This window comes from Ranitomeya imitator, chromosome 4, assembly GCF_032444005.1.
Source record: "Ranitomeya imitator isolate aRanImi1 chromosome 4, aRanImi1.pri, whole genome shotgun sequence".
Taxonomy (NCBI): Eukaryota; Metazoa; Chordata; class Amphibia; order Anura; family Dendrobatidae; genus Ranitomeya; species Ranitomeya imitator.
Genome location: NC_091285.1, coordinates 412,342,486 through 412,357,527, shown reverse-complemented (window position 1 = coordinate 412,357,527; position 15,042 = coordinate 412,342,486). Strand labels below are relative to the sequence as shown.

At 39.8% G+C, this 15,042-nt stretch overlaps 1 protein-coding gene across 1 annotated transcript in view; it reads right to left on the bottom strand.

Moving 5' to 3' along the window:
- LOC138676277 (NACHT, LRR and PYD domains-containing protein 1 homolog) overlaps nt 1–15,042 on the bottom strand; it is a 77,064-nt gene that overhangs the window by 11,190 nt on the left and 50,832 nt on the right. The window contains exons 6-8 of the mRNA XM_069765418.1: nt 8,003–8,353; nt 6,561–6,713; nt 3,382–3,414 (exon numbers count right to left, since the gene is read on the bottom strand). Of these exons, the coding sequence (XP_069621519.1) occupies nt 3,382–3,414; nt 6,561–6,713; nt 8,003–8,353 (537 nt within the window). The remainder of the gene's footprint in view (nt 1–3,381; nt 3,415–6,560; nt 6,714–8,002; nt 8,354–15,042) is intronic.

Here is a 15,042-nt window from a genome sequence, read left to right as displayed (position 1 = left end):
TACACGGTACTATAAGTGGAGAGATTGCTCAATAGTCACATTATGAATATCGTCAACACACTAGACACCATAAAATACTTTTTTCTTTCCCACCCCTCCTCTTAGATCAAGTACACTGCTCAAAAAAATAAAGGGAACACTTAAACAACACAATGTAACTGCAAGTTAATCACACTTCTGTAAAACCAACCTGTCCAGTTATGAAGCAACACTGATTGTGAATCAACTTCTCCTGCTGTTGTGCAAATGGAACAGACAACAGGTAGAAATGATAGGCAATTAGCAAGATAACCCCTATAAAGGAGTGGTTCTGCAGGGTGTGACTACAGACCATTTCTCTGTTCTCATCCTTTTTGGCTGTTGTTTTTTTCAGTGTTCTCACCCCTAGACGTACTGTAGCATAAGGCAGTGTCTACAATGCACAGAAGTTGCTCAGTTAATGCAGCTCATTGAGGATGGTACATCAATGCGAGCTGTGGAAAAAAAGGTAGCTGTGTCTGTCAGCACATTGTCCAGATACCAGAAGATAGGCCAGTACAACAGGAGACGTGGAGGGGGCCGTAGACGGGCAACAATCCAGCAGCAGGACTGCTACCTTCTCCTTTGTGCAAGGAGGAACCGGAGGAGTGGTGCCAGAGCCCTGCAAAATGACTTCTAGTAGACCACTAACATTCATGTTTCTGCTCAAACTGTCAGAAACAGACTCCATGAAGGTGGCATGAGGGCCCGACGTCCACAAGTGGGTGTTGTGCTTACAGCTCAACACTGTGCTGGGCGATTGCCATTTGACAGGGAACACCAAGATTGGCATATCAGACATTTGCACCTTGTGCTCTTCACGGATGAGAGCAGATTCATACTGAGCACATGTGAGACATCATGTCTTGTTTCAACCACCACGTTAGGGCTAGGGTTAGGGTTAGGGCTAGGGTTAGGGTTGGGGCTAGGGTTAAGGCTACAGTTAGGGTTGGGGCTAAAGTTAGGGTTATGGTTTGGATTACATTTACGGTTGGGAATAGGGTTGGGATTAGGGTTAGGGGTGTGTCTGGGTTAGAGGTGTGGTTAGGGTTACCGTTGGGATTAGGGTTAGGGGTGTGTTTGAATTAGGGTTTCAGTTATAATTGGGGGGTTTCCACTGTTTAGGCACATCAGGGACTCGCCAAACGCGACATGGCGTCCGATCTCAATTCCAGCCAATTCTGCATTGAAAAAGTAAAACAGTGCTCCTTCCCTTCCGAGCTCTCCCGTGTGCCCAAACAGGAGTTTACCCCAACATATGGGGTATCAGCGTACTCAGGACAAATTGCACAACAACTTTTGGGGTCCAATTTCTCCTGTTACCCTTGGGAAAATACAAAACTGGGAGCTAAAAAATAATTTTTGTGGGGAAAAAAAGGATTTTTTATTTTCACGGCTCTGCGTTATAAACTGTAGTGAAACACTTGGGGGCTCACAACACATCTAGATAAGTTCCTTGGGGGGCGTAGTTTCCAATATGGGGTCACTTGTGGGGGGTTTCTACTGTTTAGGTACATTAGGGGCTCTGCAAACGCAATGTGACGCCTGCAGACCATTCCATCTAAGTCTGCATTCCAAATGGCGCTCCTTCCCTTCCGAGCCCTCCCACGCGCATAAACGGTGGTTCCCCCCCACATATGGGGTATCAGCGCACTCAGGACAAATTGGACAACAACTTTTGGGGTCCAATTTCTCCTGTTACCCTCGGAAAAATACAAAACTGGGGGCTAAAAAATAATTTTTGTGGGAAAAAATTTTTGTTTTATTTTTACGGCTCTGCATTATAAACTTCTGTGAAGCTCTTGGTGGGTCAAAGTGCTCACCACACCTCTAGATAAGTTCCTTAGGGGGTATACTTTCCAAAATGGTGTCACTTGTGGGGGGTTTCAATGTTTAGGCACATTAGTGGCTCTCCAAACGCAACATGGCGTCCCATCTCAATTCCAGTCAATTTTGCATTGAAAAGTCAAACGGCGCTCCTTCCCTTCCGAGCTCTCCCATGCGCCCAAACAGTGGTTTACTCCCACATATGGAGTATCAGCGTACTCAGGACAAATTGTACAACAACTTTTGTGGTCCAATTTCTTCTCTTACCATTGGGAAAATAAAAAATTGGGGGTGAAAAGATAATTTTTGTGAAAAAAAAAAAAAGGATTTTTTATTTTTACGGTTCTGCATTATAAACTTCTGTGAAGCACTTGGTGGGTCAAAGTGCTCACCACACCTCTAGATAAGTTCCTTAGGGGGTCTACTTTCCAAAATGGTGTCACTTGTGGGGGGTTTAAATGTTTAGGCACATCAGTGGCTCTCCAAACGCAACATGGCGTCCCATCTCAATTCCAGTCAATTTAGCATTGAAAAGTCAAATGGCGCTCCTTCGCTTCCGAGCTCTGTCATGCGCCCAAACAGTGGTCTACCCCCACATATGGGGTATCGGCGTACTCGGGACGAATTGTACAACAAGGTTTGGGGTCCATTTTCTCCTATTACCCTTGGTAAAATAAAAAAAATTGGAGCTGAAGTAAATTTTTTGTGAAAAAAGTTAAATGTTAATTTTTATTTAAACATTCCAAAAATTCCTGTAAAACACCTGAAGGGTTAATAAATTTCTTGAATGTGGTTTTGAGCACCTTGTGGGGTGCAGTTTTTAGAATGGTGTCACACTTGGGTATTTTCTATCATATAGACCCCTCAAAATGACTTCAAATGAGATGTGGTCCCTAAAATAAAATGGTGTTGGAAAAATGAGAAATTGCTGGTCAACTTTTAACCCTTATAACTCCCTAACAAAAAAAATTTTGGTTCCAAAATTGTGCTGATGTAAAGTAGACATGTGGGAAATGTTACTTATTAAGTATTTTGTGTGACATATCTCTGTGATTTAATTGCATAAAAATTCAAAGTTGGAAAATTTCAAAATTTACAAAATTTTCGCCAAATTTCTGTTTTTTTCACAAATAAACGCAGGTAATGTCAAAGAAATTTTACCACTATCATGAAGTACAATATGTCACGAGAAAACAATGTCAGAATCACCGGGATTCGTTGAAGCGTTCCAGAGTTATAACCTCATAAAGGGACAGTGGTCAGAATTGTAAAAATTGGCCCGGTCCATAACGTGCAAACCACCCTTGGAGGTAAAGGGGTTAACAGTCGTGGGCGGAGCTTGACTCCACCCGCTACTGCTAGACGCAGATCCTAGCTGTGACATGCAGCCATTATATCCCGCTTATGGTGCAAGAACGGCCCGTGAGTCCACTCCATACACCTGCTCCCAATGTGCGCAGTACATGTACGGCAGATGTCGGGAAGGGGTTAAATATATTTCAAGAATTAAAATATCTGCAACATACAATTAGATACCTTGTGGCTTTGCATCAATGAGGGCCTTATTTTCTGGAAGGAAAAGATAAGTACATCTTGTTACTAACAATGTGTAACAATAGAATCCTGCATTACTGTTCTTCAGACAAAAAATGCATTTATTTCCCAACTTACAGTGTACATTTGCCTGTAAAATGTTACCACTTTGCTATTTTCCCAAATGCCAAAACCATACCGCAAACTTAACTCACTCAAAAGTACCCTGAGTGAGACAATTCAAGAATTACAGCCGCACAGGTTATTCCCATTTGAAATCACAACATATTGGTCCTGGTCACCTGTGCAGGGAACTGCAACAAGGTCCATTCTCTTAAAGAGGACCTGTCACCAGTATTCCTTTTTTTTGCTTTTTTATAAATCCACGCTATGCTTCCAGAGATATGACAGATTTTACTTAGTTTGTAGTGAGCCACGCCCACTTTTAAAAAAAACATAAAAATTAATACGAAGTAAAAAGACTCATATTTCTGTAATTGTATGTCAGATTTATAGTTAAAATAAAATATGGAATACTCAAGGAAGCGGTAAGGTAGAGCAAAAACTGGCCATTTATGTCCTTAAGTGCTCCTGCCCATTTAAAGGGAACCTGTCAGCAGGATTGTGCACAGTAACCTACAGACAGTGTCAGCTCGGCGCTGTTATACTGATTAAAATGATATCTGGGTTGATGAAATTTGTCTTGTGGTTTTGGTATTTGTAGTTTTCAGTTAGGCTACCTTCACACATCAGTTTTTTGCTGTCAGGCACAATCTGGCGTATTTAAAAAAAAAAAAACGGATCTGGCAAAAGTTGCCACCGGATCCGTTTTTTTCTCATAGACTTGTATTAGCGCCGGATTGCGACGGATGGCCTCACATTTCATCTGTTTTTTTCTTGGATCTGTCGAAAATTCGTTTTCCGGCCTGGAGAAAACGTACAAAGGAATGTTTTTTCTGTCCGGAGAAAAAACGGCCAGCGATGGATCTGATGAAAAACGTATGAAACGTGAGGTGAAATGATGAATTCTGGCGACCGAATCCGTCTTTTTTTTACACAAATCATGCATTTTCCATTCTCTCGCTCTCTCTCATCTGTTTTTTTCAAAATTTGCCGGATTGTGCCTGACGGCAAAAAAACTCATGTGTGAAAGTAGCCTAAAGCTTAATGAGATTCTCATGCTCCGGGGTGGCCTGTGGGGGGGAGAATGGGGGACTTTATGTGATGCTCTGCTTACATATTCATCTGTATGGGATAATCCTTCAGTGATCTGCCTTCTATTTTGAATATAAGTATATGTATTGGAAAAAAAAAAATCACATTCGCTGGGAGGAGACAATATTTTTCCTCTAGCAAAATGGCGTCGGCGGCGCCTGCGCCGTAGCATATATCAGATCACCAATAGATGCTACTGAACAGGTGCAGCCGGCGCCATTTTGAGAAATAATTGTTTTTTTTTTCAGAATAAATGTATATGACTAAACAAAATAAACAATGTAAGGCATATTATAGATGCGATCATGCTGCAGCGCCTGTGCCTGCCTGCTGAATGTGAATTTTTTTTCACTACATATAATAACCAGCATATAAAATAGGTGGCAGGTCAGTGAGGGATCAGTGACCTGTCAGAAGCCATACACATGAATATATACAGTAAGTAGAGCACCACATGAAACCATCCCCTCCCACAGACCGCCCCAGAGCACGAGAATCTCATTAACTGAAAATAAAGATTGAACAATAACCACAAGACGGATTTCATCACCCCAGGTATCATATTAATCAGTATAATGCAGAGGATCAATGTCCTTTGGATGAGACTGCTCTGTTTGGCAAAACTTTACAAACCTGGGGCTACACATCTGAACAGATAAGCTCGTTTTTAACTTTATATCTTTGGCATCACATTCCTGCCTTGTGCAGGCCATGTAAATTATCTATATGTGCTCTGGGATATTTCAGGTGCTCATGCTTTATTGCATGAAATCTTTTGTCATATACATATAATGCCAGGGTAAAACGGTTTACTTTGCTGTTTATCATGCTTTATGCATGATCTGCTCTGACGGTTTTTCAGTATGTTTTCAGGTGTGCCTGCTCTGTCTACCACTTTTTACCCATATATCTCTAAATCCTCTCCTGTTATTTGTGTATAACCCCCCTCAGCATCATCCTAGGAACCATATTTGACAGCCAAGAGGATTGTTATGAGCTAATACAGGCCAACTCGCCCTCTCTTTCCTATTTAATGTCTATTATAGGGTCTGCAGCAGGAGCATAGGGTGAGCCGTCGCACGAGCGGGGGTGCCAATTCTCGCAATTTTAGGGTGCCAACCTTGCAAACAGGTAGGGGCTCATAAGGGCGCTACAGTAGGGCTAGTGCACCCCTTCTTCACCTCGGCTTGATGTGAATGGTGAAGTTATAGCACACATCTTTGATCTGGTAAGTAAGAGGCTCCAATATATGATCTATCCATAGTCATAGCAGATTGTGTATGATTTCGATATTCCCTAGGCAATTAATTACATCACTTATATAGTTGAGGCTTTGCAGATAGGGCTGAAGTCGCCTACTGTCAGTTATTTGACTGTCTATGTTTTAATCGTGTTTGGGCGACAAATTATTATAGCACAGTAGATTGTATCAAGTGGACTACTGCAGTGCTCAGGAATCTTTAGGGCTTTTCGTATATATATTAGCCGACCTCCTGTTCACACCAGCCCTTCTTGATATTTTCTGCACGTTGTACTTTCACCTATATGTTGGGTAGAGGCATATTTTATTTTAATACTTAGTAAAAGTTATATTTTAAAAGGGTTTTTAGTTAGGATAAGAGGGAGGCAGCGTTACCCCATGCGATTGCTTTACCATAATGTTGTTACAATTCCGCTCCAAACACAAAAAGACAGAAGTACAACATGCTATCTGAATTCTACATTTCTCACAATCCCTTCCTCAATGTATCAATCTACTGGTACCATACTCTACTGATAACACAATGACACATTTGTTATTGGGATTTTTTTTGTCATGATCATCAACATAATGGCAGTTTTTAGCACAAAATAAAAGTATATTAAATATAAACCAGATAGGAAAATACACAACCTTAATGAAAATTACCAACTAAGCAGCAGCTTTTATGCAGCAAGCTTGATTTCAATTACGGTACTCCTCCTACCTTCATCATCTTTTCCACGACTATTTTGTTTACTTAGAAAGTAAACGAGACACAAGGTCAAATTGAAAAAAATGAAAAGTAAGGTGGTTGTGATGATCAAATGATGTCTTCGGGATTTATCTCCAGTTGTATGAATTTGGTCCTCACTTCTTCCTTTAAGACAGATGTGGTTAAAATTATATTAAATGACAATTTCATGGCTGAGTACTGACATACAAAGCATCACTATTTATCTAGATTAATTAACCACAATCTTTGCCGTTTAGAATACAATCATATTTCAATATGTAACAAAAGACTGCAATTTTTTTATACAGTATTTTTACTATGAATTTAGAATGTTCTGTATTTTCAATATAGAAAAAAGTTTACCGATTAATTTAAAGAAGCAACGTAATAAAAAAGTTTACAATCTATGGTTATGCTCACTCATATACAATAGTGACAGTTAGTCAGCTAGTTGTTAGTGGTCGTAACCATGGATACCTAAGCTACTGTAATGTATAAATATATGTGTGGTCAACAAAAAGGACTGGCACATGACTTATTCCTTTCAAAGACCATACTAAGGACCGGAGGGCACAAATTATGGGTGGAAGAAAGGCTATTCTGGCAGCTAAATAGGAAAGGGTCCTTTACAGTTAGAGCAGTCAGAATGTGGAATTCCGACCACAAGAGGTAGTAATGGCAGACACTATAACAGATTTTAAAAAAGGGCTGGTTAAAATTCTAAATACACATAACAGTATGGTTTATAGTTAATTTAGTGATATAATGTACAATTGGTGGAGAAAGGTTGAACATCATATGTCATGTCCCTGACTTTGAAGCTGGCTGGCACGTCAAGTCCGCACCTTTCCTGTCAGATGATGGCTGATTTAACTAGCTATCATCTGCCTTTAACAGCTGCGGGTGGAGCAGAACTCGGGCCATGGCTGTTAAACTGTTAAATGCCGATGTCAGTCTCTGACAGTAGCATTTAACACGCAATGGCAGGGAGGCACATCAAGTGTCGTGATCACAGGGAACCAATGGATTGCTATGACAAACAGAGGTCTGCAGAGGACCTCCATGCATGTCATGATGATTCCCCTGTGAATGCCAGCCTGTAGCTGGCGTTCATAGGAGTTGTGATTTTCACTATACATAGAAATGCTGATGCACTTCTTCAAGTCCCCTTTAGGGATTATTAGATACAATAATGAAAAAAACTATATATGTTTTGTATCTGCTTTCTCATACTAACCTGGAGAATCATATTGCCAGCTCAGTATTACAGTATACTGAACATTGAATTTGGTGAAAAGAAATCTATTTTTAACCAAACAGATTTTTTTATTTACAACCAGGAAAGAGGGACACTATGTTGTCCAAACAGTCATGAATGACTTAACAACTATATAATCTACTATTTTTTGTAAAGATAACTAAACAAATATTACCTTCAAGTGTTAGGTTCACATATTGAATAGTGATCCCTGATGTCTCTTTTAGTACACTGTGACAAGTGTAAATCCCAGCATCTGATTTAGAGAGGTTCCTGAGAAGCAATGACAGATTACCAAAAGGTAATAACTCATAAAACATCTCTGTTCTACCTCGATATTGAACTGATTGATATTCAGGTTGGCTTGAGCCATAATAGAAGGTATGGACCACAACATCATTCTCTGGTCGCTGCCAGTGAACTACAAGCAAATTATAATCAAATTCATCCTTGTAGATGTTGGTACATGGCAGGAGAACATCTTCATGTAGTTGTCCTTTAACATCTAAAGGGGCAAAGTTGCAAACTGTCAAAAGAAAAGGAACATATTTAGAAAATTTGAGGAAATTATAAAGTGCTATTATATATATTATAAATATTGTTTTATAGAGTTAACATCCAGTGCACCATACGAGATTCAGAGGGGTTTAAATACACTGCTCCAAAAAATAAAGAGAACACTAAAATACAACATCCTGGATATCACTGAATGAAATATTCCAGTTGCAAATCTTTAATCATAGAATCATAGAATGTTAGAGTTGGAAGGGACCTCAAGGGTCATTGTGTCCAACGCCATGATCAATGCAGCAAAGGATTCACTAAACCATCCCAGACAAATGTCTGACCAGCCTCTGTTTGAAGACTTCCATTGAAGGAGAACTTGCCACCTCTCGTGGCAGCGTTTTCCACTCACTGATCACCCTCACTGTCAAAATGTTTTTTATAATATCATATCTGTATCTTCTCCCTTTCAGTTTTATTCCACTGCTTTTCTTTTTTCCATGTGCAAATGAAAATAAGGATGATCCCTCTACCCTGTGACATTACTTCAAATATTTGTAGACAGCTATTAAGACTCCTCTTAGCCTTCTTTTTTGCAAGCTAAGCATTCCAAGATCCTTTAACGATTCCTCATAGGACATACTTTGCAGTCCCTCGCCATCCTTGTAGCTCTTCTCTGAACTTGCTCCAGTTTTTCAATGTCTTTTTTAAAATGTGGTGTCCAGAACTGAACACAGTTGTAGAGGGGGATAATTACTTTACATCATCTAGACTCTATGTTTCTCTTACTACATCCTATAACTGTGCTTGACTTTTTGCTGCTGCATCACACTGTTGACTCCTATGCAGCCTATTTGTATACCTAGGTCTTTTTCAAACGTGATTTTGTTTAGTTCTATTTCTCCCATTCTGTAGATGTAATTTTCGTTTTTCTTTCCCAGATCTACAATTTTGCATTTCTCCCTGTCATTCTATTAGTCACTGCCCATCGTTTAAGCTTATCTAGATACTTCTGAATTGTTTCTCTATCTTCTCCAGTGTCAGCTATCCCTCCTCGTATAATCTGCAAATCTGATTATTAAACCTTCAATTCCCTTATCTAGATAATTTATAAAAATGTTGAACAACACTAGGGTCAAGACAGAGACTTGTGGTACCCCACTTGAAATACTCTTCCAATTGGATGTGCACTCTTTGAGTACAGTTATGAATCTACCTAACCGTAGCCTTGTCAATCCCATTCTTGGTCATTTTTTCAATAAGGATATTATGAGACATTTGATCAAATTCTTTGCTGAAGTCGAGATATACTATATCTACCACATTTCCCTGATCCACCCAGTCAATGATTCCATCATAGAAGGAAATTACATTAGTCTGGCATGACTTGCTTTCCATAAACCCATGCTGGCTAATGTTAATTACTGTATTCTCATCCAAGTACTTGCATACATGCTGTTTAATAATTTGTTCAAAGATCTTTCCTGGTATAGAAGTAAGGCTCACTGGCCTGTAATTTCCTGGCACCATCTTCTTTCCTTTTTTGAAGTTAGGGACAACAGTTGCCCTTCTCCAATCTTCTGGGACTTCTCCTGTTCTCCAGGATTTTTCAAACATTCTGGCTAGTGATTCTGAACCTTCGTCTGCTAATTATTTCAGTACCCTAGGATGTAATTCATCTGGAACAGGAGATTTAAATTAATTTAAATTATGTAAGTGTTCACTCACCATCTCTCTATTTATAGGTAGTGTGGATTATTTTATTCCTTCCATGGCACTGTGAAAATCAGTCGAAGTTACAATTGCTTTCTTAGAGAACACAGATGCTTAATAGGAATTTAAAAGTTCGGCCTTCTCAACATCATTTTTGACCACTTCACCCCTTTCATTCTGTAAAGGTTCTATAGCATCTTTGACTTTTCTTTTGCTTTTGACATACCCCCGAAATCCTTTTTTACTGTTTTTGGTTTCCCTTGCAGACCTCACTTCATTCTTTAAATGCTTCCAATTCTTCCTTCTTTTCAGGATTGTTACAGATTGTGCAGTCAGAATTTAATTTAGCAAAATTTCCCACCCTTCTTGGACATTTCTGCCCTTTAGAACATTCAGCTATTGGACCTTTCCTACACTCTTTCTGAGTTTGGCTGTGCGGCCCTTCAAACAAATGCCTCACCACACCATTACTTACCCACTGTAATTCTGGTCATGCTGGAGGATGCTGCAGGCAGAACTTTCTCCGTGTCGTCTTCAGACCCTGTCACTTCTGTCACATGTGGTCAGTGTGAACCTGCTCTTATTCATGAGCACAGGGCGCCAATGTCGAATCTGTCAATCTTGGTGTTTTCTTGCAAATGCCAATCGCCCTGCACAGGGCTGTAAGCACAACACCCACTTGTGGATGTAAGGCCCTCATACTACCCTCATGAAGTCTGTTTCTGACAGTTTTAGCAGTCACATGGATGTTAGTGGCCTGCTGGAGGAGGTAGCGGTCCTGCTGCTGGGTTGTTGCCCTCCAACGGAACACTCCACGTCACCTATTGTACTGGCATGTCTCCTGGCATCTGCTCTATGCTCTGGACACTGTGCAGACATACACAGCTACCCGTCTTGCCACAACTCGCATTGATGTGCCATCCTGGATGAGATGCCCTACCTGAGCAACTTGTGTGGATTGTACAGTAGACATCGCCTCATGTTACAGTACCTCTATGGGTGAGAGCAAAGACAAAATGCAAAAGTTACCAAAACAAAAGCCAAAAAGGATGAGAACCAAGAAATGGTCTGTGGTCACCACATGCAGAACCACTCCTTTATAGGGGTTGTCTTGCTAATTGCTTATCATTTCTACCTGTTGTCTGTTCCATTTGCACAACAGCAGAAGAAATTTATTCACAATCGGTGTTGCTTCATAACTGGACAGGTTGATTTCACAGAAGTGTGATTGACTTGGAGTTACATTATGTTGTTTAAGTGTTCCCTTTATTTTTTGAGCAGTGTACCTTATGTATAATCAATAAAAACATGTATGGTATAGTAGACCTCTTTTCTTCCCTATATATGGTGGCAATCCTCAACCTCTCTATGCAGTAGTGGTACTCTCATATAGGTGGGCTGGTCTTCCTTACCTGGAACATGCTCTATGTCCAAAAAAGGCTGCCAAGCACAAAATACTGATCACACAGAAACCCAATGTGTGTGCATGCGACTTCTGAAATCTCATAGGCTTTGCTGGTACTATAAAAAGCAGTTGAAAATTTGCATAAAAAACGCAGCAAAAACGCCCTGTGTGAACTTACCCTAATGAGTTACGCTGGAAGTCTCAACTGCTAATAGTAGCATCCTGTCGGGCACTATCTGTCAGGGGCATTTCTCCTATTCACATACATCACTCAAGTAATGCATCTTCTAATTGTTACACATCTACTGCATATATTTGTAGTACTACACATCACAATCGTAATAATAACCGTTATGGTATACATTAGGCATAGGAAAATACAAAATTTAGTGCATGCCTACAGTAACTACTAGGCATAATGCTAAGTTTCAGTAGCACTTAGCACTTCAGTAGCACTATGCAGCAGGGGAATACACAACATAAAATAACATAACACAGCCCAGTGGCTCAGTGGTTAGCATTGCAGTGTTGGGGTCCTGGGTTCAAATCCCACCAAGGACAACATCTGCCAGTAGTTTGTATGTTCTCCACATGTTTGCGTGGGTTTCCTCCGGGTACTCCGGTTTCCTCTCACACTCCAAAGACATACTGATAGGGAATCTAGACTGTGAGCCCCATTGGGGACAGTGATGATGATTTATGTTAAGTAGTGTGGAATTAATGGTGCTATATAAGTTTGTAAAATAAATAAATAAGACATACCATAGCATGTGTACAGATATGACATTTGCATAAAAATTAGGTATACTGAGTTCAGTTGGTTGTTTCATCACTGCAATTGAGTCCATAATAACCATTGCAACAGCTATTTGTGAGCCCAGAACATGACAGTGGGGTTGTTGGGGCACAAGTTCACACATTTTATAAGATGGTGGAAGATGCACATTTATGTATTAATCCTACCTTTGTAATGGCTTATCTTGTACTCATCCTCATTATAACCCATAATCTGAACTACACCCACAAGTCTGCAGATTTTAGCCCCACATTACTATAGGAGCACAGTAAAGTCGGTGTTCACATTGTGACACTATATTTTACTTATACCATTGGAAAAGAATGTCTTTTTGTTATTTGTTTGATCCACATTTGTATATCCTTACCTTAAATATATTAAAAAGTTTAGTTGACTGCAATTTTAAAAATAATATATGCCTGAAGTATATAGGTTTTTTTAGAGGTCAATGACAAATGAAGTTAACTAAGCTTTTAGGTAAACCAAGGGACAGGCTGCAGTTTTCACTGGTACTATTTCTTGGTACATATGACTTTAAAATCGCATTATAATTCTTTTTGTGGTAGTAGGCATGGACAAAAAAAAAGTTCTACAATTTTATTTTTTATGGAGTTCATTGTGCAAGTGAGTACAACTGACCTAATTCTGAGTATCAATGTGATTATGGTGATACCAAATGTATATATTTTAATGTTTTACTACTTTTGTACAAGTAAATAACTTTTTTAAAAATATATACAGTATATTTTTAGACTGTCCTATTGTGAGAGCCATAACTCTTACATTTTTCAGTATAGTACAGAGCTATGTGAGGACATGTAATTTTCTGTAAAGATCTGTAGTTTTTATTGGTACCACTTTGAGATATGTACGATTGATTTTTTATCGCTTTTTATTTACTGTAACCTTTTTTGTGAGGCAAGATGAAGAAAAACAGTAATTCTGGCATAATTGTTCATGTTTTGGTATTGCGATCACCATGCAAATTAACGCTGTGGGTCAACGATGAAGTTTTGAAGCTGCTTATTTTCACTGAGTAGAAAACACGGCGTCTTCCAATTACAGCAAAATGGATGGGACTTATAGAAATCTCCTACCCACTGTGCTTCTTTCTTAGGCTGCTTTCACACATCAGTTTTGTGAGGTCAGTCACAATCCGTCGGCTCGACGGATCCGTCGTAATTTGTAAAAAACTGATGCGATGGATCCATTTTTTCATCCGTTTCTTCCTTTTTCGACGGATTATGATGGGTTTTTTTTTAAAACGCCCATGGGAGGCTCCCAAACGTTATTGGCTACTGAAAACCTATATAACAGTGTTTTTACAGCCCATCTTTGACAGGTTGTAGAGCAAGTGGCAAAAATGGAAGGTGTGATGGCAAACAATCTGAAGATTTATGTGGATTTCATTTTTGAGGCGAATCGTCTGGAAGCGATTGTTCTGGAGAAGGAGCGAGAAAGACAGCGCATCATGCGTCTGCGCCGATGTCGTTATTGGGTCCACCCAATCACCTCACAGAGAATGACACGTGGGGTGTCTTCTACAGACGTTTTTCAGCTATGCGCGTATGAAAGCGGAGAACTTCGATTTTTTTGGTGGAACGGATTGGACACCTCATAGCAAGAAGTGACACATATTGCCGCTTCTCAGCCTCGGGATTTCCACCATATCGGGTATTGTTAAGCACACCTGCCGTGCATTTTGGGACTGTTTACATGACGAATTTATCCCACATCCCACAACGGAGAGTTAGCTGGACATTGCAGAAAACTTCCAGAAAATTTGTCAGTATCCCAATTGCTTGGGTGCAGTGTATGGGAAACATATTCGTATCGTGAAACCTGCTGCATCTGGATCTGAATATTTCAACTACAAGAAATATTTCTCCATCGTGCTCATTGCAGACGCCCAATACAAGTTTATAGTGGTCGATATTGGGGCCTATGGCCGCTCCAATGATTCGCAAGCTTTTAAAGTGTCTGCAATGGGGCGTCATTTATATGGAAATACTTTTGAATTTCCACCACCAAGACCGCTTCTTGATACCTCTGGGCCACCAATGCCATTTGAATGTGTTGGAGATGAAGCATTCCAACTCTTGGAACACCTGCTGAAGTCATATTCAAGTAGTGGATTGACGCCAACTAAAAGAGCTTTTAATTACCGGCTAACACGAGCGCAAAGAATGGTGGAATGTGCATTTGGCATTCTAACATCCAAATGGCATGTTCTGTTGACCGCTATCAACCTGAAGACTGACACTGTGGATGAGGTGGTGAAAGCTTGTGTGGTCCTGCACAATTTCATAATATGCAAGGAACAGATTGCCATGGATGACAACTTCAATGAAACAACCTTGAATGATTATCACAACATTACTTTTAGAACTCCTGCGTCAGTTTCCAGAATGAGGGACAAAATTGCAGAATACTTTATTTCACCTCAAGGAAGAGTAGACTGGCAGGATGAGCTAGTTTGAAAGCTTTGTCTTGGATCTTGTTACCCAAAGTATTGGACCTTGTTTTACCAAAAGTATTATACCTGGTTGGGTTGTACCCAAAGTATTGCACCTGTTTTATACAAAGTATTGTACCTGGTTGAGTTGTACCCAAAGTATTGCACCTGTTTTACACAAAGTATTGTACCTGGTTGGGTTTTACCCAAAGTATTGTACCTGATTTTACCCTAAGTATTTTGCCTTATAATTAAAAAAATGAAAGAAAGCTTTTTAAAAGCTTTTAAAAGATTTTTCCAAAGCGTTTGATACTGTGCCGCACAAGAGGTTGGTACACAAAA